The sequence below is a fragment of the Petaurus breviceps genome, unplaced genomic scaffold (genome assembly GCF_028583685.1).
Source record: "Petaurus breviceps papuanus isolate PSGF00001 unplaced genomic scaffold, PetGlider_PUasm1.0 90865, whole genome shotgun sequence".
Classification (NCBI taxonomy): Eukaryota; Metazoa; Chordata; class Mammalia; order Diprotodontia; family Petauridae; genus Petaurus; species Petaurus breviceps.
This window is the reverse complement of record NW_027187367.1, coordinates 11,633,672-11,656,887: the sequence shown is the minus strand read 5'-3', so window position 1 is coordinate 11,656,887 and position 23,216 is coordinate 11,633,672. Positions and strand designations below refer to the sequence as shown.

General features: G+C 42.5%; 1 protein-coding gene and 1 pseudogene across 1 annotated transcript in view; one reads left to right on the top strand and one right to left on the bottom strand.

The window, feature by feature from the left end:
* RAB44 (RAB44, member RAS oncogene family) overlaps positions 1-17,608 on the bottom strand; it is a 41,994-nt gene extending 24,386 nt beyond the window's left edge. Inside the window, exons 1-8 of the mRNA XM_069073657.1 lie at positions 17,405-17,608; positions 14,762-14,873; positions 12,592-12,769; positions 10,587-10,733; positions 9,058-9,148; positions 6,497-6,592; positions 5,218-5,405; positions 23-1,290 (exon numbers count right to left, since the gene is read on the bottom strand). Coding sequence (XP_068929758.1) covers positions 23-1,290; positions 5,218-5,405; positions 6,497-6,592; positions 9,058-9,148; positions 10,587-10,733; positions 12,592-12,769; positions 14,762-14,873; positions 17,405-17,608 — 2,284 coding nt within the window. The remainder of the gene's footprint in view (positions 1-22; positions 1,291-5,217; positions 5,406-6,496; positions 6,593-9,057; positions 9,149-10,586; positions 10,734-12,591; positions 12,770-14,761; positions 14,874-17,404) is intronic.
* A 1,324-nt stretch (positions 17,609-18,932) lies between these two features.
* On the top strand, positions 18,933-19,453 carry LOC138150220 (cyclic AMP-dependent transcription factor ATF-1 pseudogene; annotated as a pseudogene).
* The last annotated feature ends 3,763 nt before the right edge of the window (positions 19,454-23,216 follow it).

The window sequence follows — 23,216 nt, the reverse complement described above, 5'->3', positions numbered from 1 at the left end:
GATCCCTTGCCAGTCACCTCACCCACATCTGGCCCAGGTGATTCTGCTCTCCCGGATCCCTCACCAGGAACCTTGCCCACATCTGGCTCAAGTGATTCTGTGCTCCTGTATTCCTCACCAGGAACCTCACCCACATCTGGCCCAGGTGAGTCTATGCTCCTGGATCCGTCACCGGGAACCTCACCCACATCTGGTCCAGGTGATTCTGCTCTCCTGGATCCCTCACCAGGAACTTCACCCACATCTGGCTCAAGTGATTCTGTGCTCCTGGATCCCTCACCAGGAACCTCACCCACATCTGGCCCAAGTGATTCTGGTCTCCTGGATTCCTCACCAGGAACCTCACCCACATCTGGCCCAGGTGAGTCTTTGCTCCTGGATCTGTCACCAGGAACCTCACCCACATCTGGCCCAGTTGACTCTCTGAGCCCAGCTTCCTGATCAGAAGAATCCTTCTGTTGACTGGTCTCAACTTTCCACCCATCTGTATTCATTTTTTCTTGTTCTTGCTTTCTTGTGAGAGTGTTTTCTTGTATGAACACTAGCTCAGGAGTCTTAATGGGCACATCAAGTCCAGCTGTGAATACTTCATTTCCCCAGGACCCCACTTCTTGCTCTGAGCCAGCTGGATGCAGACCAGGATGAGGTGTCTCCTTTGGACCCACTTCCCAGGTGTTGGCCTGCATGTCTGCAGAGGGGCCCAGTGTCTGCAGTGACTCCTCAGAGCTGGAGCCCTTGGAGAATATATCTGAAATGGGCCCATTTCCCTGCCCCACCTCATCTCCATCTGTATCCCCAGCCCCGTTGCTGGACCTAGCCAGGCCCTGACTAGGCAGGGAATCACCTAACACAGGACCTTCCTGTCCCCCACTAGTGATTGCTGGCTCCCCAGAAGATACTCTCTGAAAGTCCCACTGGAAAGTCTCTTCACGCTTTGGCTCACCAGCAACCTTGAGTTCTGACACAACAGTAGGGACTGCAGATGGCCCTAAGGGGCTCATTGGAGGTACTTCTGGATTTGAAGGAGACTCCTGATTGAGTTGCCAGAATTTGGGTTCAGTAATGGAGATCTGCCTTACCACTCGGGGTGTACGGTGTCCCTGAAGGGAGGTTGGGGTTGGGGGTGGGCTCCAGGAGACCTGGGTGGTATTCCCTGGCTGGGGGCTGGTGAAATTGGTCAGAAGCTGACTCCATTCACCTTCCTCAAACAGTGATGGCAGTGGGTTTTCTTCAGGAAACGAGACAAGATGTTGGGAGTCCGAGGTATTCTTTGGGTCAAGCGGAGGATCACTAGAGAGGGTGTAGAGCAAATAACATCAGGAAGAACGGGGAGAAAACAACACTGACTATGTGGCATTCAGGTGGGTTTCCGCAGTGGATTTCCCATACTCTATATCCCTGCCAGTCTCAGCATCTTCACTCAATTAGTTCCCCCTTCAGGAAATGCCCTCTTCCTTCCCCTGGATCAAAAGTCTATCTATCCTTCAAATCCTAGCTCAAGTTTCAGGTCCTCTCTGAAGACTTCACTAGTCAGCCTAGCCCATGAGGAGGGGAGAAAAGGAATAAACATTTATATAACACTTATTTTGTACCAGGTGCTCTCTAATTACTTTTTTTTACACAAATATATCATGTGAACCTCACAACCCTTTGAGGTAGGTGCCATTATCATCCCCATCTTATAGTTGAGGAGACTGAGGCAAACAGAGGTTAAGTGACTTGCTCAGGGTCACACAACTAGTAAGTGTCTGAGACTGGATTTAGTCTCAGATCTTACTGACTTGAGGCCCAGGGTTCTATTTGCTGAACCACCAGCTACTTCTATAGGGAATCTTTCCTCTCTCTGAATTCTTAGTGTTCCAGTGCCCAAGTACAGGACAGAGAAAAAAGATCTAGAAGTGTTAGGAAGCAGCAGGCTCAGTACATATCCACAGTGTGATATATCAGCCCCCCAAAAAAGTAGATTCTTTTCATGCAGAATTAATTAAAATTAACATTGTACTGAGAGGCATCATTTCTAGGCCCAGGGAGGTGACCATCCCATGTACTCTTTCTTCCCTGGATAGTCCACATCTGGAATGCCTTGCTCAGCCAGGATAATCTGTAGTTGGAAAGGATCACACTGGCCATCTAATCCATTTTAGGAAGAAGAGTAATGATAAACTAGAAAGCATCTAGGGGAGAATGAAAAGGATAGTAAGGGGAGAGAAGACTGTGTCTTATACAACTCAGCTGAAGAAACAGAGGTTGTTCAGCCTGGAGAATGGAAGACTTTGGGATGCCCAAGAGTTGCCTTCAAGTGTTGGAAGGACAGGTTTTGGAAGAGGGTTCAAATTTTTCCAGAAGGCCAAACTAAGAATACAGGGAGAAGTTGTAGAAAGTCAGATCTGGACTCCTAACAATTAGAGCCATCCTTAAATGGAAAGAATTGCTTGGGATAGAAGTAGGTTGGGCATAGAAACTGTATGACCATTTATTGGGGACATCATAGCAAGGATTCTTGATCTGGGATGGGTTGGCTTATGAGCAGGGGTGTGTTAGTAAATGCTTAACAACCAGCTCTTGGGGAGGGAAAAGTACACATTGCATAATTAACATTTTCCCCACATTCTTAAGCCCAGACCAGGAGTGGGGAACCTGAGGCCTTGAGGTCACATGTGCCCTTGTTTGGTGAAGTTTGGATTCAGTCAAAGGATTGCACTTGAGGACCTAGAGGGTCACATATGGCCTTGAAGCCACAGCTTCCCCACCCTCGTCCAGACAATCAACAAAACGATAAATCAAGCCCTGATTTGTAATGTTTGCCAATTTCTGAGGTATAAACATTCACACTGAAAATTAAACAATGGGCTTTACCCAGCTTGTTCAAGCTAGCTCCAGCACACACCCCTGCCTCTAAGGTCCCTCTGACTTCTGAGATTCTGAGAACTCTTCCTGCCTGTTATGAATCAGTTAGGATGGCCTGCATGCTAGGCAGGTATGGGATACATGGTCCCTAACTGTCACACCATTTAGCACTTCATCAGGGGTTGGACTAAATGAAAAAAAGAACAGGATATGAGAAGGGGACAAGCATTTATTAAGCACCCACTACTAGCCAGGCACTGTGCTAAGCACAACAATACTGAGTGGTAAGCATTATTATTAATGCCATTTTATAGCTAGGGACAGCTAGGTGGCACAATGGACAGAGTGCCAGGTCTGGAGTCAGGAAGACCTGAGTTCAAATCTAGCCTCAGACACTTACTACCTGTGATCCTAGGCAAATCACTTCACCCTGTTTGCCTCAGTTTCCTCATCTGTAAAACCTAGAGAAGCAAATGACAAGCCACTCCAATGTCCTTCCTTACCAAGGAAACACCAAATGGGGTCATGAAGAATCAGACATGATCAAAACAACTGAACAACCAACAATTATTATTGTTATTGGGGAGGTAGAAAGATTATTGGGAAATAAGAGTGAACTAAAAACAAATCATATCACTAAAAATTTACAAACAGTAAAAGAGCATTCTAGACAGAAGATTGGGTAGAGGTTGGGTGGGATTGGACAACATTGTCTATTTCTATATATTCAAGTGAGGAAATCAAGGAGTCTGGTGTCAGAGAACATTTGGGTAAAGATCTATGAAAGTAGAAACAGAAGCAATATTGTTATAGGGGTAAACTATAGACCACTGAGGCAGAAGGAGGAATTAGATGAAGATTTTGGAAACTATATTGAAAATATGGCACAGGAGCATGTTATTGTGACAGGAAACTTCAACTATCCAGTTGTCTTTTTGCCCTCTGCTAAAATCAGAACTAATAAATTTGAGACTTGCTTTGATGATAATCTCATCTTCCTAAAGCTTGAAGTGACAAGGAACCTCTCTTCTAGACCTGTCTCTCACTACCCAGGAGTCAGGCATAGTCTTACATGTATCCTAGACTTGGGGACAGCAGACTTCAGAATGTTCAGGAAAAACAAATATGTATGATGGCTTAATATTTTGATGGAAAAGTCAACCAAAGAGGAAAAGGAACTTTTCGAAGATGAAATCCTGAAGACACAAACAGACACTCCCAATGAGGAGGAAAAAAGAGCTGTCTAAAGAGATCAATGTGAATGCATAGGAAACCCAGTGATGGAGAAAATGTTAACAATGCAGATAAAAAAAGTATGTTGTACCTACTTTTTTTGAGAGCTGATTGTTAAACATTTACTCGCACACCAGTAGATAGTTTTCATATTGGGTGATAGAATCAGAATCCCAAAAGATCTCAATAGGCTAGAATGATGGATTGAATTCAAGAAATGAAGTTCAATAGGAATCAATGTAAAGTTATACTTGGGTTCAAAAAGTCAATTTCATCGAGTACAGGATGAGGGACACATCAGCAACATCTTATATATAAAAGATCTGGGGGTTATAGTGGACTATGAGCTCAAATATGAGTCCACAGTGTGACATAGACGTCAAAAATGTGAAAGCAATCTTGGGCTGCATAATATCCAGAAAAAGGAGATGTGGTGGCTCCCACTGTACTCTGTAATAGTCAGACCACACTTCTGGAGTATTTTGTTCATTTTTAGGGGCCAAATTTTAATTTGGAAAGGAAAGGAAAGGAAACAGGGAAAGGCAACCAGCTTTCAAAAATAAAGGAGGTAAAACATACTTTTTGTCTGCATAGTTAACATTTTCTCCATCGCTTTCTTAAGACTAGACAATCAGCAAAATACTAAATCAAATTCTGATTCGTAGCATTTGCTGAGGCACAAACACTCACAGCAAAAATTTAATAGTCAGCTGTCTGAGAGCTGGTGTTAGCTGGCTCCAGCACGTGACTGGAACTCTATCTCCCTAAATATAAGTTGGATCAGAACACTTTTGAGGTTCATGGAAGAACTTAGGTTCTATGATATTCAGTTCTGACCCTTACTTAGCCTAGACACATCATTTTATTCCTCATCTGTAAAATGGGGATAATATTCACACCACCTACCTCAAAGGGTAATTATGAGGGGAAGTGCTTGGTAAATAGAAAAGTACCCTACAGATATACACTATTATCATAATTAGTGTTGCTATTATCACTGGCTGATTGGTTCTCTCACATGGAGCATATGGGTGGCACAACCCTGAAGCTCTGGGGCCTCTATTGTGCTCCCCTCCTTCACTGTCCTCCTCCCACTCCATTCTGCCCCCCCACCCCCAGGCCTAGGCAGCTCCTTGCCTGGTCTCCTCTTCCACCTGCCAGGACGCTTGACCCCTTGCTAGACGCAGGTGCCCCCTGGTCACTTGCAGATGCCCTTGGACCTGCTCCAGTTGTCCGGTCAAGTCCCTCTGGGTTTCCTGGAGTCTCTGGTTCTCCATGCTGACTTCATGGCTCTCCCTTCTCAGCAGGTCAATCTGGGCCTCCAGCTGCAGGGGAAAAAGAGGAGCCAGGAACAAAGAAGCCAGCCAAGCCCAGACCAGAGGTTTATTCTCCTGGACAAGGCCAGACTTATGCCATCTTTCTTTGTGCTTTCTTTCCCTTTCCTTTATCCTCTCAATTTGAGTTTCTTTTGGAAAAGTGAAACCTCATCTTTGCTAAACTAAAAGAAAAGAGATTTTCTACCTTTCTTGCAGGGTAGGTAGAAAGAATTGTGAGTGCTGATGGCCAGCCAGATGTGAGGATGGCTGCCCCAATCCAGGACCCAAGAAAACATAGCAGACCTGGAACAAGTGGGGTGTAGGGACTCCAGAAGTGAAAGAATGGAGAATTCTTATCCCCAAATATTAAGTCTCTGCACTTGTCAAATGCAAATTCATCCCATTCCCATTCAAGGTTTTAAGTGAATTTCCTTCCATCTTATTTTTACTCACTATTTTCCTTCTCAGCCTCTCTTTTACACTATCCCTGTTACTTTATCTTCTCCTGTTCTTCATTTTGTCCACCCCTCCAAAAGTCCCTCCCTTATTTTCTCCCCATAATCTCTTAAATCTTAATCTATATACCCTTCTAAAACTCTCCCCCACCCCAGTATCTCCGTTTTCTCACCTCTTCAGTTTCATGTGCAATCATCTTTTTTTTTATTATGCTATAATATGGAAATGCTTGTTGTATTCCATACATTAAAAAGAAAAGAAAAAATAAAGAAAGAATGGGGAGACAGATGTGGATAGTAATTAGAACTATAACCCAACTAGGAATTTTTCTAGGTTGGGCTAGGTTTTCATCACACAGCTATAGACACCTCCAAGAGAAGAGTAAAGTGGGCAGATTGCAACATCCTTGAGAGAATACTGGAACCCAAAAGGGATTTGAGACGACACATAGGGAACTTCCTTGGCCATTGGACCAAGAACTATGGATGACCCAAAAAGCTGGAAAGCATTTAAAGGGAAGGATGAAAGGAAACTGTAAAACAATGATCTGAAACTCCAACTGTGCAATCACTCCTCCTTTAGAAGAGGGCCAGTGGGGCTTGTCACCCTCCCTCCCCTAGGAAACCCTGACAGAATCTTCTCACCTCCCTCTGGCCCTCTGTTAAGTATTGCATTTCCCGTTCCTTGGCCTCTAGAGCCTGGTGCATCTTAGAACTGTAAGCCAGGCCCTGAGTGTCACTCTGGAAGGAGAGAAAAAAGAGGGAGCCCCTGTCAATGCCAACTCTCTGAGCCTCCCCCTTCACCCCTAGGAGCCTATGCATTTCCTCTGGCCTAAGGCCATCCCTGAGGCTGCCACAGGAGGCCTCCCTATAGAGAAATTACTAGGTGAGACCCAAGCTCAACACCCTTTTTGGGACTGTACAGTGAGATCTAAGACTCCTAGAGCAGATGTTGAGTTGAAAGTAACCTTAGAAATCATTTAGCATTTTATTTTTACAAAAGTTGAGCCCAAGAGAGGTGAAGTGATTTATTCAAGGTCATCTGAAGTCAGTGGCAGAGCTTACAAGAGAACCCAGATTTCCTGGTTCCTGAGCCATGTCTATCCCCATTGTACCACTAGCCTGATGAAAGTCCCTCCTGCTCTCGTAGACAATATTTCACTCCCCCAATGCCTGGCTACCAGCCAGGACTTTGATGAAGCAAACCACTATACAGAGAAGGGAAATAAACTCTCCCCTCCCAGGTGGGTTCACTGATGCCTAAAAAGCAGGCAGGCTAGGCCACCAAGTTGCCATGGCAACTTCCACCCGCTCCACTGAAAGGATGCAAGTAACACGTAGCCATGATGAATGGAGGCAGAGGTCTTTATGGAGGGCTCTGGGACTCTCCAGGCTCCCACACTATGTCACACTGGGTGCCTGTGAGACTCAGTTTCCTCAGCTATAAAATGGGGGGTTATATATTCACTCTCTACCTTATGGGATTGTTTTTAGCAAAGGACTTTGTCAGCCTGAAAGTGCTGTAAAAACGTGAGTCATTCCTGGAGACAAAAGGGCAGCTCTTACCAAAGATGAAGGTCACTCTGATTTGATTGGGGCAGTTCCAGGGTTTTGGTAACCTCTACCCAGTAGATTTACAGCCCCCTAGAAAATATCCCCAGGCAGGCTGGATTGAAGAGAATCCAGGGTGTGGCTGTAGATGGATTGTGAAATGCTTTTTGCTCCTCTTTCATTTACTAGTAAAACTGGGTGTAGGGGCAGTGTGGTCATTAACAAAGTCTTACTTACAAGTTTAGCATAATTTCAGGTTTTGAATGTGGGAGAAGAAGTTCATTAGCCCAGCAAGCAGGGCTATATGTTTAAGGGAATCCTTTGGGGAGGGAAGTTCTGGTGGTCCCATTGGTGGTCCCCTTCCCCTGCCACCACCACGTTGTGACTTAGTCTGGAGGCTTCCCAGAAGGAAAAAGAAGTGAGCCCTCTTATCCTCCTTACAAGGTCTTCAAGCAAAGGCTAACTTTTGAGGGCTTGTTGTGAGGGGGATTTTGTTCTAATGATTCTCCAGGTCTCCTCTGCCTCCAATACCAGTTGATCCCACTCCCCACCAGAGAATTAAAGATCCAGATTTTAGAAGGGATCTCAGAGGCCGTGTGATAACAACAAGGGTAACTGTGACTATGACAAGAAGGTGACAGTGATGGACAGTTAGGTGGTGCAGTGGCTTTCGTCTTGCCACTTGGCTTGGATGACTGGAAGAGAGAGTGAGGCTGATGGCTTTGTGCAGCTTTGCTCAGTTAAATCCAGTTCAAGATTGAGTCAAGACATCACCCCCTGATGTCACTGGTCCTTTTTGAAAACAAAGGAATAACAACAGTAGATAAATGGCTGTACCTGGAGTCAGGAAGACCTGAATTCAAATGTGACTTCAGATACTTAATCTCCGTGTGATCCTGGGCAAGTCACTTAACTGCTGCCTCCCTTGGTTTCCTCAACTGAAATGGGGAAAATAACAGTACCTACCACCCAAGGTTGTCATAAGGATCAAGTGATTTTAAATTTTTAAGTGCTTTGTCAATTTTCAAGTGCCATATAAACACTATTATGATTATCAATAGCATCTAATCCAATCCCTTCACTTTATAGATGATGAAAATGAGGCCCAAAGAGGGTGAAACCCTCTTGCATAGCAAGTAGTGAGTGATGGGGCAAGATCTGAACCCAGGTCTAATGATTCCAAAGGAAGGAGGAAGGAGAGAATAAGCTTTTTTTTTTCTTTTTTTATTAAACACATGTTATGTGCCAGCCAGGGCTGCTAGGTGGCTCAGTGGAGACAGCACTGGGCTTTGGAATGAGGAAGACTCATCTCTCTGAGTTCAAATCCAGCCTCAGACACTTAACAGCAGTGTGACCCTGGGCCAAGTCATGTCACCCTGTTTGCCTCAGTTTCCTCATCTGTTAAATGAGCTGCAGAAAGAAATGGCAAACTACCACAGGATCTTTGCCAAGAAAATCTCAAATGGGGTCACAAACAACACAATCAACAACATTCCAGATACCGTGCTGAGTGCTTGACAAATATGATCTCATTTGATAAGCCCATTGTTCCACACACAGGCAGCTCTCCAGTCACAGGGCTGCAGACCCCTTCCGCAGAGGAGACACCATGAGAGGTAAAGCAGATGCTTAAGAGTCCTAAGATTCAAGCTCACCGCTGCCTGGAGTCGCTGCTTCTCACTGTGAATCTGCTGTTCCATCTCCTCATAGAGCTGTTGGACCTCATGGTGATGGTCATCATCACATCTGGGGAGAGAGGGAGTGCATAGCCCCTTTTCAGTCTTTCTGTTGGTGTGGGGGGGGGGGGTTCGTGGGCTATAGTGGGCTCCCTATGGCACATGCTCAAACAGGTCTGGGATTTCATTGATTTGTACATCCCATCTACCCACGCAGAACACTACCCATCCAAACCTGCTCATTGGATGGGACTTTTATTTATGTCCTACCATAAGCTCACCACAAGGGGACATTCTGAGGGCGCATTCTAGCTATATACCTGCCATCCCTCCCCTGTGCCTTATCTTCCCATATTACCCTGACCCCCTATGTCACTCCTGACCTTTCCATTATCCAGACATTCCCCCAAACTCCAATTCACTCATCACCCTCACCCCCATCCTAGTGACCCCATGTCACCTTGACTCCATCTTCACCCCACTCCCCTCCCGCCCTGAGTCCCCATATTACCTCAAAACTTCCTATATCATCCAGGCAACATGACACTCAACCTTTGTTTATTTCTTCCAGGAGGATGAATTTGGCTTTCTTGGTACCCCTACATCATTTTGAGCTCCCATAGTTCCCTGAACTTCTCCCATCTCTTGTCCTACTCACCATTTCATACAACCGTTGGTTCTTCCTTCTCCCTTCCTCAATCTCCACATGGCCCTGAGCTTGATCCTTTGTCTCCTAAGCCTGGGGTGTCTAGTTCCTTTCAGTGAGTTTGAGATTTCTCATACCCATGATAAGCACCTGGTTAGACCTCCTGAAAGAGGCACTAGACAGGTCATTAGCTAGATTCACTTTTTTTATTTCTTAGTTTTTGAGAATAATTCGAGAATTCTGAGTACTAACTTCTTTAAAAGTTTGCCAGAATTCTCCCATGAATCCATCAGGAGCAGGATATTTTTTTTCTTTTGTAGTTCCTTTACAGCTAGATCTATTTCCTTTTCTGAGTGGCTTATTTAAGATTTCTATCTGGTCTTATAATGTTTTATATTTTACATATCTTTATATTTTTATATATTCACATATGTCATATAGGAATTGATTGTGTGACATGGGAGACACTGGCACAGGACCGCTCAACATGATGTACCCACATCAGAGAAGGTACTGTGTTCCATGAACAAAGCAGAATTGAGGCAGCTCAAAGGAAATGCAGGATGCACAAATTTAGAGAATCCACCCCAAATGTCCACATAGACTATTTGTGCCCAACCTGTGGTAGAGCATTCCGAGCTCGTATCGATCTGAACATCCACAGTCGGACACACTGAAACTTGATTCTAACAGTGATGTCATTTTGGTCCTCTTTGAGAACCAAGGACAGCAACCAACCAGTCCAACAACCATATTAAGGTATTCTATCTTTTGTGGTCTTAGTTTTGTTAGCATATGTCTGCTAGCATTATATATTCTGATTATTCTTTTTAAAAATTTCTTCTGGTTTGACCAGACTCACTTTTTCAGGGTCATTTGCAGAGCTTCCTTCTCAGCCTGAGTCTCCTGAAGACGACTGGTCACCTTGGCCAGGAAGCCCTCCAGATTCCCCACCAGCTGGGGTTCCTCTTGCCTTAGTTTCTTCCACAGTTGCCAGATTTCTGCCTGACTGAGGGGAAGAGAAGAACTCTATTCTAGATGTTGAAATGGGCAGTGTTTGTTGGACAGGAGCCAAAAATTAGAAGAGATTATGTCCCTTGTTCCTTCAGGACCCAAGACCTTAATCAGCTACTCTGGTGACTAATTTATGAAAATGGGACAGGATTAGAGAATTCTTTTCCCAGAGACCACTGGTATACTTTCAAGGGGGCCTTTTGGAGATGACAACATCTGTTGTCTGAAACCTTGGCAACTCTAAATGTTGATCATTACAAACCAGGAAGAGCAGTCATGTTGGGCATATTTGGAGCTAAGTGCTGTATCCAGTCACATTGCATAGATGACCAGCTATGTATGATTCCTCATAGGCATGACCAGATTCCTTGTGGTAAAATGGATAGGGTACTGGGCTCCAAGTCAGGAAGTCCTAAGTTCAAATCTAGCTGTAGATACTTACTATCTGGGTGGCTCCAGGCAAGTCACTTAACCTCTGTTTGCCTAAGTTTCTTCAACTATAAAATGGGGACACTAATAGCACCCACCTCCCAGAGCTTTTGTGTGGAACAAATGAGGCAAAATTTATAAAGTGCTTAGTACTGTTCCTGGCACATTTTAGGTGTTATAGAAAAATATTTCCTTCCCTTCCCAGAATGATGTTTTTAAATGCACAAAATGTGGGGCAGCTAAATGGTGCAGTGGACAGAGCACCGGTTCTGGAATCAGGAGGACCTGAGTTCAAATCCAGCCTCAGATATTTGACACTTACTAGCTATGTGACCCTGGGCAAGTCACTTAACTCTGCCAAGAAAGAAAGAAAGAAAGAAAGAAAGAAAGAAAGAAAGAAAGAAAGGAAGGAAGGAAGGAAGGAAGGAAGGAAGGAAGGAAGGAAGGAAGGAAGGAAGGAAGAAAGAAAGAAAGAAGGAAGAGAGAGAGGGAGAGAGAAAAGGAGAAAGTAAGAAAGAAGGAAAGAAAATGCATGAAATGAAATACACAAAGCAACCAATTATATTGAAATTTAGTTACCTATATATATATAAATTATACATAATAGCAATATAGCTATAAACATATATTAATATATTTTTGAATTATGTAATATATATTTTTATATATTTAATATGTATAGTTTGAAAAGGCCACAGACCCCAGGTTTCAGAACTGCTAATCTGGTGCAACCCCCTCATTTCACAGATGTCTGAGAGAAGTGAAATGACTTGCCTGAGGTCCCATAGTAAGCCACAGAGTCAGGACTTGAACCCAGGTCCTCTGACATCACTTCTCTGATGATAAACCTAAAGTAATACCTTCACTGTCTCACTGTGTTGTTACTATGGGGTTCGTGTATGTAAAGTGCTTTGTAAAACTTAAAAGTTCATCTAAATGGAAGCTATTACTCTTATTATTGGCATTATTATTTATGAGAGAGTAACCTAATAGGTGACAGCTAGATGGTATAGTGAATAGAGTGCTGGTCCTGGAAGGAAAACCTGAGTTCAAATATGATCTCAGACACTTATTAGCTGTGTGACCCTAGGAAAGTCACTTAACCTCTGTTTCCCTTGATTCCCTGGAAGAGGAAATGGCAAAGTGCTCCAGTATCTTTAGCAAGAAAACCGCATGGACGGTATGGTCCACTGGGTGCTGGACACTCCCAAACAACAACCTCTTAAGTTCTTAATACCTCAGCCAGAGTAGGCATAGAGGTGAGGCCATCTGCATACGTGAAAGAGGGGGACAGCATAGGGGATGGACAGAGCTCTAAGGGGTCCCTTCCACTTGACAGTTTTGCCTCTGGTTATCCCTTCTGTCCCCCAAGTCTAAGATTTCCCAGTGGAAGACAGAGGTAGATGCTCTCGGTATTGCCTTACTCAAGAAATGAGTGGTCCGTCCCCAGCTGTTCCATGAAGGAGAGAAACCATCTCCTCTCTTCTGGATCAGCTTCTTCCAGGGACTGGAAGCTGGTAGGCTCCTCCTTGGAGAATATCCATGTTCTGGTCTTCCTCTTCCTTGGCCCTGGGATCTTGGTTTGGGAGCTGAAGACATTCTCTAGGGGCAAAGAGAGGAGAGTCCTCAGCTCTTCACATCTTAAATCATTTTCCCTGATCCTTCATCCCTTTATCCCACCCAGGCCCGGCAAATTGTGCCCTAGGGGGTGGCACTGAGGGGCCTCCTACCCTAAACTTGTATCACCTCACCTTTGGAATGATCATAGAATCACTGAACAGCTTGGTACAATGGAAAACACTGTCTCTGTAGTCAGAGTTCCTTCATTCAAATCCCACCTCTAAAACTACCTTGCAATCCCAAGCAAGTCACTTGGATTGCCTGAGTGGCAGTGTCTTCATCTACAAAATGAAGAGGCTGGAAATTATCTGTGAGGTCCCTTCCAACTCTGGAGACTATGAACTAGATTGTAAGCTCCATGAGGGCAGAGAGCATGTCTTACTTAAACCATGCCATATAATATTAGTATTATATATAGGTAACAGAATTTCAACATAATTGGTTTCCTTTGTAATTCTGTGTTTTTCATCTCATGCACTTCAAAACATTATTCTGAAAAGGGAAGGGAATAAGTATTTATATAACACCTAAATATGTGCCAGGCACAGACTTTATAAGCACATTTTCCTCAGCACCCAGCACAGAGAGAGGTTACTGTTAGATGAATGATATTCAACAAGAGCCAGCATTCATGAATAAAATCAGATGAACATTAATTCAGTAATAATTTACTAAGCCCTTACTATAATTTGAAGATTGGACTAAAAGGCAAAAATAAAGGTCTTCTTCCTCCTCTGCCCCTTTCAGCTCTCTTCAATTCAATGTCTTTTCCCTTAGAAAGTAAGTTCCAAAGATTGTCTTTCTTTTGTGCTTGTATTTGCATTCCCAGGGCTTAGCACAGTGTCAGACACATAATAAATGCTTAATAAATGTTTTATCCAACCAGCCAGCCATTCATTCATCCATCCATCCATCCATCCATCCATCTATCCATCCATCTCTATTTCCCTACCTCTCTCTCTCTCTCTCTATCCATCTATCTACCTGTCTCTATATCTTGATCTATCTACCTCTCTAATCATCTACCTACCTATCTCTATCTATCTCTACATGTATCTCTATCTACCTATTTCTATCTATCTACCTATCTCTACTTATCCATCTATTCATCTATCTACCTATCTATCTAGTCCTGATTATATTAGGAACTTCCTATATAAGCTTAGAAAAAATCTCTTCTTTCTCTGAGCCTCAGTTTCTATAAACGTAAACTGTAAAATGAGAGGATCAGACTACATGTTATATAAGATCACTTTTAGTCTAAATCTTTTTACTTGTGATCTTCAGTATTTCAAGGATTTATATTTCAGGGATGTTATACTCTCTCCATTGAGGCAGATTACCACCCCTCCATAGCTTGGTAGCTAATATTCCAGAGTTTCTATGACCAAACAGCTCATCGTTCCCAGGCTCATCTTGTGATGAGTCTCTCTGAAGTTAAGAGTCTATCACCAAGCACACATACTTTTAGCCTGGTAGGACCTGCAGATATTGGGGTTTCATCATCAAAACTTTTAAGAACATAGACTCAGGGGCGGCTAGGTGACACAGTGAATAGAGCATTGGCATTGGAGTCAGGAGGACATGAGTTCAAATCTGACCTCAGACACTTAACAGTTACTAACCGTGTGACCTTGGGCAAGTTATTTAACCTCAATTGCCTTGCCTTCCCCCTCCAAAAAAAAAAAAAAAAGAACATACAGTCCATCTCCATGACACAAAAAGATATCAGAGGAAGATCAGTGATATAAGATCTGTAAAATTAAAGGTATGAGTAGATGGTCTTTAAAGTCCTTTCTCAAGCATACAGCTCAATAAATATTGATTGACCAAAAATCCAGAAAGCCTCTCCCAACTGAGAAGACTAGGCATGTGTTGGCATCTACTGTGCAGTCTCAAGACTACTAGGAACCACTCCATCTTGCCCATTTACCTTCCCACCCCTTTGACCCAACCCCATCTTAGGAGACATACTGAGTCCAGAGGTAAATTCCTTGGGTGTGAGGCTTCCTTTCCTCTCTGGGTCCATCCAATCAAAGATTAGCTGTAGCTCTTCAGGGCTGCTCAGGAAGCTGAACTTTGCCTTCTGGAAGAAAAGAACAAAACTTGGGGCTAGTGCCAAGGATGAAGGTGCCATATTGCCCAGAGTTTAAACCACACCCAAACAATACCTTTCTTTGGAAAAATTATGAAACAATAGAACCCTAGGATTCTGGAACTGAAAGAGACCTCAGAGATCATCGAATTCACCTCCCCCCTTATTTTACAGATAAGGAAACAGAGGCCCAGAAATGGAAATGATTTACTGAAGAACATACAGCTCTTGTAACTGTAGGCTTCCTATCACTTGTAGTGGTAGGATTTGAACCCAGGTCTTCTGATTCCAAATCAAGCCTCTTTTCCACTCTACCACATTACCTACTCTTCAGTGCTCCTCATATTCCTTTCCTAGTGGAAAAAGCACTGAACTTGAAGTCATGAGACCTGAGTTGAAACCCCACCAATGATGCCTCAACCCAAAGGAACAATTCTAATGGTAGGAATTTTAGGCATAGTGGAAGGGCCAGTGGAAGAGATATTTTTTTTGCAGCAATGCTCTATAGTCCTGCTAAAATGCATATATACAGCATTCATTCATTCATTCAATCAGTCAAGTCAAATCAGCAAAGATTTATCAAGTATTTATTATGTGCCAGACATTGTGCTAAGTACTGGGAGTACAAATACAAGGGGAAAGAAAGACAGTCCCTGGCCTCAAGGAACTTACATTCTAATGGAGGAAGTGAATCTATAAAAAGAAGAGAGGTGAAAAGAGTGGTAGGTACCCAGCTAGAGGACCTGGTAGAGAAAGTCCAGATGGTCAGAAAACACCCCTGGAGAAGGAAGTCAATCATGCAATGATTCATTCATTTTTTTTTATCACTCATTCATTCATTTATTCAATAGATTCATTTGGCAATTAATTTAATCGATCATTTATTCATGCATTCAACTGTTCATACATTAATTCACATCATATTATGTATGTAAATAATCATTTTCTCAGTCCATGCATAGGGCCAGTCTTTCACCTGCATATAAGAGACCGAGGCTTTCCTAAGATGAACATGACCCTCTCTGCCAAATATCAAACCTGACCAGGGGCCCATGGGCATTTCCAGGTCCTTACCATCGCCAAACCACAAACACATTAGAGCCAAGGAGGCTTGTGCCTTGAATCTCTCAGAGTTAACTATCAGAGCTGAAAAGGACATCCAGTCCAACTTCCATTTTACAGATGAAGAAATTGAGGCCCAGAAGGGAGAAATACTCATCCAGTGCCACACAGCTAGGGACAGAGTTGGAACAGGAGCCCAGGTCCATTATTGACATAAAACTCTTCATACCTCACTGTGCGGCTTCAGAGGCTTCAGTTCCATCTGCTAACTGAGGCTTTAGATTTCACCATTAAGAATTCATTCCTGGGGCAGCTAGGTGGCGCATCGAGTAGAGCAACAGCTCTGAAGTCAGGAGGGCCTGAGTTCAAACCTGGCCTCAGACATTTAACACAAAAACTAGCTGTGTGACCTTGGGCAAGTCACTTAAACCCAATTGCCCTACTCCAATAAACCCCCTCCAAAAAGCAAAAAAAAAAAAATTCATTCCTTTGAGGCCCCATATGTACAAAAATATTTATAGCAGCTCTTTGTGTGGTGGCAAAGAATTGGAAATTGAGAGGATGCCCATCAATTGGGGAGTGGCTGAACAAGTTGTGGTATACAAATGTAATGGAATACTATTGTGCTATAAGAAATGAGGAGCAGATGGACTTCATCATAACCTGGAAAGACATATACACTGATGTTGAGTCAGAAGAGCAGAACTAGGAGATATCTGTACACAATTACAGACACATTGTATCTGTGATGACTGACTTTGATAACCTGGGCTCATCTCAGCAATGCAGGGTTCTAAGACAACTGCAAAAGACTCATGATGGAGAAGGCTATCTATCCACATCCAGAGAAAGAATTACAGAGTCTGACTGCAGACTGACGCAAACTACTTGCTCTCTCTCTTTTTCATCTGGTTTTGTTTCTTCTTTCTTGTTATTCATTCCATTGGTTATAATTCTTCTTTACAACTTGACTAATGTTTGGTGTGAAGGTATAGTAGAGCCTGTATCGAATTGCCTGCCTCCATGGGGGGGGGGGGGGGGGGGGAAGGAGAGGGAGGAAGAGAAAATTTGGAACTCAAAAGCTTGTGGCATTGAATGTTGTAAACTAAAAGTAAATAAAGTTTGTTTTGTTTTGTTTTAAGAATTCATTCCTTTAGCTTAAAGTCCATTTAAGATGCAAATTCTCCTTGGGAGTAGGCTAGCAATAGAGTTTATCCATCATTTGCATCTCAGAATTGAGTCAATTTCAAATTCAAAAAACCAGAAAATAGGTTTTGAAAGAGGGAAGACTAGAAGGTGGGAAGTGGGAATGCGAAAAATAGAACGGCAAAGACTAGTGCCAGTAGAGGAAATATTTTTGGGTGCTGGCTTTGCTTCATCTCTAGGGGCAGTGACTAGACTGCCAGGGAGGGAAGGGGAAGGGAAGGCCTACCCCACTGGACATGCAGGCATGACCTCACCCCCAGATCTTCCCGGGTGATGAAACCCTTATGCTCAGCTCCACATTCCCCGAAGAAATCCTGCAGCTCCTCTGTGGCGTGGGAGGGCCACAGCTCAGGGTCTGCGGCTGGAGGAGCGTCCTCCTCAAAGCCCTCCCGCATTTGATGCCGACGTCTGGATCCCAGCTTCCTGCTCTTCCGGCCAGCTCTTGGATTACTCTCCATGGGGTCTCAGCTGTGGGCACAGAGGAAGGAGATTTTGAGTGACCTGGAACAGTGGCAAACTCTAGCAAGACCTGGTAGGCCATCGATAGGGAGAAAAGGTCCTCGCAAAGAGTGGTTCAAAGACATTATCACAAAACCATCTCCTTGCCTCCGATTGGAAGACCATCGGATTACAGATTCAGAGCTAAAAGAAATTTTAAAGGTCATTTAGTCCATTCTCCTCATTTTACAGATGAGGAAACTGAGGCTCATTGAGAATCCCACAGTTAATAAGAGTAGGATCTGAATCAGGTTTTCCTGACTCCGTCTACTTTTGCCATTATGCCATCCTTTGGTCATATGGGTGGCAAGACAAGAATTACTCCCCTCCTGACCATTTCCTCCTGTTGAAACCCTGCTGAGCCTACCAGCTCAGCTATAAGCTCAACTCTATGCCACAGACTTAAACTAAAGATCTGGATGAATAATAAAACTTAAAGGTAGTCCCCTCATTTTGCAGGTATGAAGTCAAGTAGTCCCCTCTCCTCCCGGCTGCCTCGGGCCCCGAGTGGACTATGCTGCAGTCGGGGGACCTAACCGCGGTGGAGACATTGACTGCAGGCCTTAGCCAGACGGCCACCTCGACCCCCGCCACTAGCTCCGATTTCGCCGGGATGGAAGCGGCCGGGGAGGGAGGGGGTGGGGGGGAGGAGGACCGGCTGACCCGCCCTGGCGCCTCTGGAAGGACAGACGGAAGGCCGGATGTAGAGACCTGGGTTCGGAACTTGATTCTTGGGGGAGGGGAAGTTCCCATGCAGGGGACCTGAGGAGCAATGTTGGGAAGGGTCACGGCTTATTATGGAAGATTCCCACAAAAGTAACAGTTCAGAGACGGCACCACAGCCAGGTACAAGAGTACAGGGTGCTTATGTCTCTCACACTGATCAACAGTTGTCACCAAGAAGAGCTCTACCAATGACAGTCGTACATCTTTCTGGAGAACAAGTACAGAGTCGAGGGGTCATACAGACTTGCTCAGTCATCTTCAGTAATGCACCCTCCCACCCCCACCCCACCCCTGCTCGGGGGCTTTTAGCATGTCACCGTCTTACAAAAAAATCTTGGACGATCTTCTGAAGACACCAGAGATAAGAAGGGACACAGAGGGACAGCTAGGTGGCACCGTGAATAGAGCACCGCAGTCAGGAGGACCTGAGGTCAAATGCGGCCTCAGACACTTAACACTTACTAGCTGTGTGACCTTGGGCAAGTCACTTAACCCTAACTGCCCTGCCTTCCCCCTTCCAAAGAAGAAAAAAAAAGAGACAGAGAAAACCCTGGAGTTTCAACAATCACATCTATGTCTGTTCCAACTCCTAGATACCAAACTAGCATTGATCAATACATTGCCATTGCCCTAAATGGCCAGTCCAGGCACAGATGGAGTAATGGGGCTGAAGGCATTAACAATGACAAATGCAGGTCATAATACTCAGCAAGGAACAACAAATCTTCAGTATGAACAGACATCTGATGAAGGGCAGATACTTGTCCCCAGCAACCAAGTGGTGGTACAGACTGCATCAGGAGATATGCAGACTTATGAGATTCATGTCACACCAACAAATTCTAACCTTCCACAGGCAGTAGTGATGATATATTTCCAGTCATTCTAACATCTCAGACAACCAAAACAGATGATCCACAGTTGAAAAGAGAAATAAGATTGATGAAAAATAGAGAAGTTGCTTGAGAATGCCATAGAAAGAAAAAAGGAATATGGTAAGTGTCTGGAAAATCAAGTTGCAGTCTTGGAAAATCAAAACTTTAATAGAAGAATTTAAAACTGTAAAACATCTCCCATAAAAGTGTCTAAAACAAAGATAAATTTTATGGACATACCTAAAAATTAAGTGGATCTTCTTTTTATATGGAATTGTATAAACTGAAAGGTCAAAAATGAAACTTTTAAAACTAGCAGTTACAACATAAAGACTAAAGATTTTATTTACAAGATGCTGGTTGATATTACCTAATGGAAATAAGAGGACTTTAAGCAAGCTCCTGGCAAAACTGGAATCTATATTGAAATTAACATTAACAGTGGTACCAGATCAACAGAATGTGAATTTTCAACAATTTGAATTTTCCATATAGTAGTTATCAACAAAGTTTGCAACTGAGACAATTCATTAATGAAGTTTGATGGGGGGAGTGTGTATGAGGGGAGTTTAACCAACATTTTATTGGTATAGATTTTCATTGCTTCCTAGGTTCTGAAATATGCCCCTTTCAATTATTTGTGTAAATATTTTTGTCTGCCAATATTCTAAATGTATAAGTTACATGTACTTTGCTTAACTGGGAAGTCTTTAAAATGATCTTTTAAAAAGTGTTTGTATCAGGCTTGGAAACAACAAAAACCAGGGCATAATCGTTTTTCAGGTTTTGTCTTTCAAGATGTCCAAGTCACATGAACTGAAAATGAAACTCTTGAAGTATCCCAATCATTTTATAGAAATGTTTTAGTAAACTAGACAGGACAGCATAAATGCTTAAGAGTTTTTAAAAGTAGACTTGATTTTGCTTTTTTGGGTGTGGTAACTTTCTCTAAATGAATCATAATAAATCATGTGCCGATTCTATAATGCAGCTGATATGCATTACTTATTCTACTGAGCTTTAGTAGAGCAAAATGTTCACATGCCCCTAAAATTATTTTAGAGGATTTTTAAAAATCAGCTCAAGATACATACCAAAGTATTTTTCCAAGAGGATTTTTCTAATCCAAATCTAATGTAGGGCTTACGAGTTTAAAAATAATGCAATTTTAAAACAATTATTTATGTAGAAAATATTTTGTGAGCTAATAAATGGCACCTTTGTAAGAAAAAGTGACTATTTTTATATAATTGATCTCCATAAATTCTAAAGTTGTGTTTTTATGCTTATTTTATCTGTTTATTCAGCTTTTAGTAAAAAAAAAAAAAAGCTTTTGACAGATTAAAATTTTTATATTTTCATGGGGAGTAAGTTTTTTGGAATTGCAAGTATTTGAATTATGTGCATTTCTGAATAATCTGAAATCAAAAATATGCTGTTAATGCAGCAGTACTTTTGTAATCAAGCTGCTTGTTTTTTGAGCTTACCTACAAAAATATTGTCAGCTACTAGTATGATATGTATCATTTTGTCTTATTCCTATAATAATCAAAGGGCATTTGAGATTTTAAAAAAAGAAAAGAGAAGTCAAGTATCCTGTCCAAAGTCACCCAGAAAATAATAGGCTGCTAGGTGGTACAGTTCACAGAACACTGACCCTGGAGTCAGGAAGCCTTGAATTCAAATCCAACCTCAGGTACTTACTAGTTGTGTAACCCTGGGCAAGTCACTTTAACTTCTGTCTGTCTCAGTTCCCTTATCTGTAAAATGAGTTGGAGAAGAAAATGGCAAACCATTCCAGTATCTTTGCCAAAAAAAACCCTAAAAGAGGTCAAGAAGAGTCAGACACGACTGAAATGATGGAACAGCAATAACAATTTCCACACATTAGGGATAATAATGGCACCTACCTCCCAGGATTGTTGTGAGGTTCAAATGAGATAGTAATTGTAAAGCACTTAGCTTGGTGCCTGGTACAGTAAGTGCTATACAATGTCAGTATTATTATTATCAATAGTAGTAGTAGTAGTAAATTTAAGCTTTGAACCCAGGTCATCTGAATGCAAATCCAGAGCTCTTTCAATCAATCAAAAAGCATTTAAATACCTATCATATACCAGGTACCATACTAAAATACAAAAAAAAAAGTGAACAATAAAATACAAATTTGTAATGTGAATACAAATGTGAAACAGTCCCTGCCTTCAAAAGGTTTCTGTTCTACTGAGGGGGATGAGACATGTTCATAGAGGACTAAATACAGGATATATATATATATATATATATTAATCCACAGTGATGGGGTAGAAGGCACTATCAACTGGGGGAATCAGAAAAGACCTTTTGAAGGAGGTGGTATTTTAACTGAGTCTTGGGAAGGGTAGAACAATCGATTTACTCAACCCTAAATTACCACTTAAATTAAGTGACCAAATGCCCTATCCCTCAATTTCACTCCTAGACTAAGTGTGAAAAAATCCATTAAAGTAATGGATAAGAATCATGTTCTTGAACCGCTGTCAAGAAATTCTAGTACTCGCCTGAGAAGCAAAGGTAGGACTGAACTGTTAGAGAAGAGAGATATTGAAGGTCATCCGCTCTATAGGTATCTCTGAGCAAAAGACCCAGGCTGAGGGAAGTCCCAAGAAAAGGTTGGCTCTTTCCCTTACATCCCTTTCTGGTGCCTATCTATTCACAGAAAATATTATTGTATTAAATTATTATTTTAAAATAACCTGCTATTTTCTTACCCAAATGTTCCTAGTAAATTAAATTTTGCATTGACCACAAAGAGGGAAGGGTTTAACTAGAGATAGATATAAATGTAAAGTTAAGAAATTCCCAGTAAATTGAATTTTGTCTCAACCACAAAGAAGCCAGGGGTTAATTAGAGATAAAAATAAATGTAAAATTAGGCAGAAAGCCAACTTCTGCTTATATGCTAGGAATTTTCCTAACTGGGGGCTCAGAAACAATTATGCCTGAACTCATATTTTTTTCTTCTTACAAAAACCCTAAAGCCAAAAAGTAGGGAATCATATGGAATTTGTTGTACTTGTTGTTCAGTCATTTCAGTTGGGTTTGATCCCATTTGGGGTTTTCTTGGCAAAGATACTAGAGTGGTTTGTCATTTCTTTCTCCAGCTCATTTTACAGATGAGGAAACTGAGGCAAACAGGGTTAAATGACTTGCCCAGAGTCACACAGCTAGGTAGTGTCTGAGGATGGGTTTGAATTCAGGTCTTCCCAACTTCAGGCCCAGTGCTCTATCCACTGTGCCAACTAGCTGTCCTGTGTGGAATTTAGGGTCCATTATATTGCCCTGTAGGCTTAAAATGAACTAATTGTTATAAAAGGGTATTATACCTTGAAGTAACGAAGGGTTCAGAGAAGAGAGAGAACATTTAAAGTATAGGGGGACAATCAAGAAGAAATGGAATGTCATTTTTTGGGAACAACAAGTAGACCAGTTTAACTGTAGCACAAAGTATGAATTAATTTAATGATTAATATACAATCAAACTGGAAAGATCGCTTGGAGTCAGATTGTGAAGAAAATTAAATGCTTAACAGAGGAGCTGACATTGGGGAGCCATGGAAGATCATTCAGCAGGGAAGGACCATGGTCAGATCGATGCTTTAGGAAGGTAATTTTGGCAAGTCTAGGAGGACAGATTGAAGAGAAGAGAGATTGGAAGTAGGAAAATCAATTAATAGGCTAATATAATAGTCTCAGTGAGATGCTGATGAAGGCCTGGGGTAAGGTGATTGTGGTATGGTAGAAAGAGAAGGCCAGGGGCAGCTAGGTGGCACAGTGGATAGAGCACCAGCTCTGGAGTCAGGAGGACCTGAGTTCAAATGTGACCTCAGACACTTACTAGCTGTGTGAGCCTGGGCAAGTCACTTGACACCAATTGTGATAGGAAGGAAGGAAGGAAGGAAGGAAGGAAGGAAGGAAGGAAGGAAGG